This window comes from Oculina patagonica, chromosome 8 (assembly GCF_052425735.1).
Source record: "Oculina patagonica isolate OP01 chromosome 8, crgOcupat, whole genome shotgun sequence".
In the NCBI taxonomy this organism is placed as follows: Eukaryota; Metazoa; Cnidaria; class Anthozoa; order Scleractinia; family Oculinidae; genus Oculina; species Oculina patagonica.
Genome location: NC_135765.1, coordinates 1571657 through 1577479, shown reverse-complemented (window position 1 = coordinate 1577479; position 5823 = coordinate 1571657). Strand labels below are relative to the sequence as shown.

At 38.2% G+C, this 5823-nt stretch overlaps 1 protein-coding gene across 1 annotated transcript; it reads right to left on the bottom strand.

Moving 5' to 3' along the window:
- Positions 1–3551: 3551 nt before the first annotated feature.
- On the bottom strand, positions 3552–4589 carry LOC144664096 (melanocortin receptor 5-like). Its single transcript, XM_078525225.1, has one exon. The coding sequence runs from the start codon at positions 4587–4589 to the stop codon at positions 3552–3554; it is 1038 nt and encodes a 345-aa protein (XP_078381351.1).
- Between the last annotated feature and the right edge of the window lie 1234 nt (positions 4590–5823).

Here is a 5823-nt window from a genome sequence, read left to right as displayed (position 1 = left end):
GCGCGCAATTTTGCCTTATTGAAATTTTTTGGCGGGAAGTGGATTCGCTTGAAAAGTTTTAAATTTTGGCGCGACTATTAATAATATTGTTGATTTCTCCGGAAATCGAAGAGTTCGTGAAGACCTTGATGCGGAAGATTGTTCCTGTCCGGAACATTTGCTCAATTGTTGGTCAACAAATTTCAATTTCTGGCGCCAAAATGGTGTTTTGTGTGAACAAAGTCATCTAGACCCTATCCGCAATCTCGTCTCTTTCTGCATGATGTCTCTGTAGGTCTCTTTCCCCCACTCGTATATTTAAGCCGTGCAAATTTTCCGGCAAATAGATTGAAACAAACTAAAGCCTGATTACTGGGTGCTCGCAGTACCGACCGGGTGGAGAGCAACCACCCACGGGACTCCCATCTCGAAAAGGCAAGGAAACTCGTCGTAAAAAGTGAACCGGTGCATGGAGTTCAGATAGGGCCACCTTAAATTTTCGAGGTGGTTTAAGGTGGTTCTGAACCCCATTACAGATTTTTTTAAACTTTGCCAAAAGTTGTATCTTACTGTAATATGCTGATCTTTATTCCATCATAAAAAATGGGGGTCACCGAGCTCGTTTTTGAGGTGTTTTTAACAAATTCTACTGTTGCTATGGTTATGAGTGACGTGATAAAAATGATCAAAACTTGTTCAGCAATGATTGGACATTTGTTTGATATTAAAATTGCAGCAACAACTGGCAAATATTTGTATTACTGGCCCATCAAAGTATAAGAGGTGGAAAGTTCTGGAAACCGTAATGAGCCTCCTTAAAGATATGACATGTCTTCCGCAATATATTCAGTTTATTCTTGCTTTCAGAAGAGCGGTTCAGCAGCCAAAATATCTTTAGAGACGTAAAAAATCACGTTGATTTTCTTTATTTTGAAAAATTGCCCCGTACCTCGCGTTAATTTCCTTTATTAAAAAAAAATCCATCCAATTCGCGTTAATTTAAGTTGCGTTAATTTCAAAGACCTTAATTAAGGGGAGCGTTAATATAATAAGGTAACCTCTAAAGGAGAGCAATCTGGGTTTGACCCAAGCTTCATATGAACCCAAAACAAACACACCGATCGATCTCAACTGTACTAGCACGAGAAGACGGAGTTGTTTATTTTCGCGTGCACCCCTAAACGATACCTGGATGAGCGGAAACATTATCTTTCCGTTCCTACCATGGCCACTCTAAGCGATATTTACACTTGAAAAAGAAAAGACCAACATCACCACCTTTTTGACATGGGGAACCCTTTCTTCCTCCTCCCATAACTCCTGTCATAATAAAATATATAAGCGAGAAGGATGAAAACACATTTTGTTCTGGCGGTATGGCCCCTCTCCTCCGTAAAGGAAGGATCATTAGAAATAACCGGAAGGGGGGACGTTTCTCAAATAAAACCCCGCAAGGGGAACTTGTCTAAAAAAATCCTGAAAGAAAAAAGAAATTGTGAAACGGAACTAAAGATAAAAAATCCTGCAGATAAGTAGGCCTTAAAAAAATTCCTGCACCAAAATTTTTTACCCTGCCCCCCCCCCCCCCCCCCCACCCCACCCCTAATGGTCCGTCCTTAGTGAACCCAAAATATAACATTAAAAGCTCGTTCCTAGTAATTTTATCAGTGTTTAATAAATCTTTACAAAATTATTCTCATTAAGACTTAAAGAACGTGTTTTGTACAGATTTTCAGGTCAGTACAGGATTTGTTTTGGAAATGAAACGCCTTTAGGTCATAGCTGTGCATGTTATCAAACAACTATCACCGAAAACACTATGCGAAAAGCAATATTTTCGCGATATTTTTAAAATTGTAGATAAGATAAAAATTAAAAATGATAAATATCTATAAAGCCGTCCCGAAACTATTTGTGCAGAAAGATCTGATTATGACTCATTTTGTACATGTGTATTTGATTTGTCAGAATCGATCTAAAATGTCAAATAACACCATGGCTAAGATTTGGCCACAGAGCCAAGGCTTTGGGAATTCGTTTCTTTCTAACACCTCTAATTAAAACAGCTCAATTTTTGATGTTGTTTATGCAAGTATTGATGAGAATCAATTTTTGAATATTGTAATATTATTAACGCTAACACTGTGTTGTAAACAAATTAACATGTAGACAAGAGGCAATTCAGTATGATCCTTATCTTTAATCAGTTTATCATGAGCCCATTTTCGTTTTCCCGGACTGAACTGGATCTAGCTTGCTGGCAATAGAGGCTGATGCGGGGAATCCTTGACAAAAACAAAGTGACGTGAAGCTATTTTTAATAGTGATATCCCACTGTAATAGTCTCCATTTTAAAAGATGCTGAAAGAGATTCTTGAGATTCTGTGATGGGTTAGCATTCTATCTACGTGCAGTACCAATATTTCTAAAGATTTCATACAACAAAAACCAAAGCTGAGCACAGGAACTGACGAGCCATTATATTCTTAAACGATCCCTGTAACCTAACTCTTAACTTATCCTTATTCTTTACCTTTTGTTAATGTACAGTATCTAAAAAGGCTAAGCGAGGAAAAATGACGTTCGACTGATTTTACTTAACCCTTGAAATAGATGCCAAAGTAAGATACGGCTTAAGTATTCTATAAAATGTTTTCTTTTGTTTTCTTTATATTTGTTTGAGTTTAACAGACAGTCACTATCAGATTTCAAGAGTAAAGTTAAGTCACTGTTACGTAATTTACGTAAGAAACAGGGGAAGTATAATAAAGGGTGTCAAGTGCATGATGCGCCAACTTGTCATTCACTTAACTTGGGCTGTGGTTTGTGAAAGTCGGCTCCCTTAGCTTTCTTCATGTTAGTACACATATATAAGATAAAGAACATGTTACCAAGAACATCATTAGTATTTATTCCCCGAACTCTTTAAATATCACCATCAAATTTTTGCCATAACTTCAAATTTAAAAATATTGAGGATATTGATTTTGTGATCTGTTTGAAAAACAAGCTCGAGACGGACCGGCACGTCGCATTTCTAATCTCACAATGAACTTTTCAGTAGTTGATATTCAGTTGTCTTAGCGTTAGTTTATGTGAAAAATAGCTGGTTACTAGGTATATTCAGTGCTCGATGTTTATATGCTTATGGAAAGGCATCTCACTGTATTTTAACTCTTTATTTTAATTGTGAGACAGTGCATTGTGTCTTCAGTAACTAGCCGGGAAAACTTATTCCTTTCCGTGAGACTTTAGTTAGGAAAGGCGTGACTCCCCTCCTCCCCTTCACCTGGACTTAGAAATGAAATGATGCCTGTAAACAGCTATCTCAAAGATAAGTGCATTCAAGACTACGATTTTCAGTATTAAATAAATTTTATATGTGAAGCGCATTTGATCATATTTACATGCCGATGTGCGCCATATAAATATTAAATATTGTTATAATAATAATAATAATAATAATAATAATTATTATTATTATTATTATTATTATTATTATCCTAAATATTATTACTTCTATAAAACTGCATTTTTACATTTTTTTTATTTATAGGATAAATGTAACAAATTCAGTTACTTTTAGTTTCCATTGCGTTTGTAGTTTCTCGCACAAAGTTAGTACCGCCCAAACTTATTCCAGTTATTTCTGGATGTATGGAATTATTTCTTCTCCTGCACCTGCAGCATCTATTTATAACTGTCCAAACTGCTCTTCTATATTTTGGAACTCTCCAAGCGTACACAAATGGGTCCAGAAAACAATTCAGCATTATGAATCGAATGGCAATGTAAAAATAAACTTCAAAGCCTTTTGAAACCGCGAAGACCGGGTAGAAATAGCTCAAGTTGGTTGCAACAACGTAGGGAACAAATGCCACATAAAACAAGCACAGAACGATGACAAATGCCTTTGTGATCTTCTTTTCTCCATGAACTGTTTTTGAGCTCATTCGGCGTTCCTTGCCGGGACCCAAATTTGCCATCCTTCGCGAGTGCGCTTCGAGCGCGCGAAATGTCTTCCAGTATACTAACGGAAGAATGACCAGCGGCAACGAAACGTGTAGGTGGCAGGAAAACAAGTAATAAATATCTAATGGCATCCCTGGGTAAAACGACAGACTCGTAAAACCAACGGCGTAAATCCAAAACCCAACTATGAGCGAGTTAACTCGTTTTGCCGTCACAATTGTACGGTAGTTTACCACCGCACAAACAGCTAACCATCGGTCACACGCCATAGCTACCACATTACAACAAGCTACAATAACACTAGCTACAGCAATCACAGTGTAAGCTACAATAAGGTTTTCTAGCGACTTTCTCGTCTTGCCAATAAACAGCAATCCGTCGTAGGCTGTTATTAGGTATCCCGAAAAAGATCCTACCATAAAATCTGCAACGGCCATATTTACGACCAGGTTCGTGCTCGGCGAGCGTAAGTTTCGATGAGGATTTTTATAGATTGTCAGCAGTAAAAGCAAGTTAGCGATACAAGCTGTCGATGCCAGAAGAAAATCCAATAACATTAGCGTTAGGCGCCCGTAATCGAGGTTTACAGAACGAGAAGAAGTCCCGTTATAGTCAAAAGGTGGCGTTGAATAGTTCATTTTTAATCGGGCGTGGCCGATTTAAGGTTTACCCTTTGGTCGTCCTAGAGCGTAGTCTCCTGGCGCGGCCAAAAAGACGGGGATAGCTCGGGGTTGCTACAAAACCGCTACGGGTGACGCATACCGCAATGGTTTTCATTTTAGTTTTGACAGGAAATCGTTGCAGGCACACTTGGTCGACTTTTGGGTTAATGTGTAATCAGGTTGTGTTTTTTTGCTTCGGCGGAAGGACAGAGAAAAAAGCTTACGGTGCAAAGTACAGTATGGGGCCCAGTTCTCGGCCACTTTTGACGTAAACTTGTATTTCTTACCTCAGAAGAACCGCAGGAACTTGAAATTTCTCCCAGAGCTAGCTACATTATTCAGCTTTTTGGTGTAAAGCTATCGACCGGTCAAAAATTAATTTGCCCGAGCAATAATAAAAATAAAAGCTCCATTTGTGGGCCCAGTTCTCGGCCACCTTGGCCCAGTTCTCGGCCACTTTTGACGTAAACTTGTATTTGTTACCTCAGAAGAACCGCAGGAACTTGAAATTTCTCCCAGAGCTAGCTACATTATTCAGCTTTTTGGTGTAAAGCTATCGACCGGTCAAAAATTAATTTGCCCGAGCAATAATAAAAATAAAAGCTACATTTGTGGGCGCAGTTCTCGGCCACCTTGGTCCAGTTCTCGGCCACTAAAAAGCTTGTGCGTAATTATCTGTAAAAAAAATGCTCAATTAATTTTCATAGTCATAAAATCACTCTGTAAACCTATTTATGTTATATCGATCCCAAATTATTTTTATGAGGCTTTGTTTTACTTTAGAAAAGAAGGATTTTAACGCGCCTAGTTGCCTATGTGCAGGTTCTGGCAAAACCGCATTGTGTGACCCGTGCATTTAGACGGTTTATTTTGCAGTGAAAAGGTCTTGAAAGATTTAGGTGTTGTAGAAATAATAGACAAGACAAGAGTCAGCTCAAAACTTAGAGATAAGATTGAACTTTATTTTTAAAACATTTATTTCTTTCATTCTGGCAGCAGCAGATGAAATTATATTAAAAACCAAGCGCTAAGCTGTGATAGCGAGCAGGGTGGCCGAGAACTGGCAAATACGCAAACGTCGCAAGAAAAAATTTCGAAGTAAATTAAGACCAAAAAATACAACGGTTCAACGAAAAGTTAACTAAAGCAGAAAGATGAATTATTCTACGTTTCACATGCCAAAAATTAGCTGGTATGGTGGGGGCTTTTG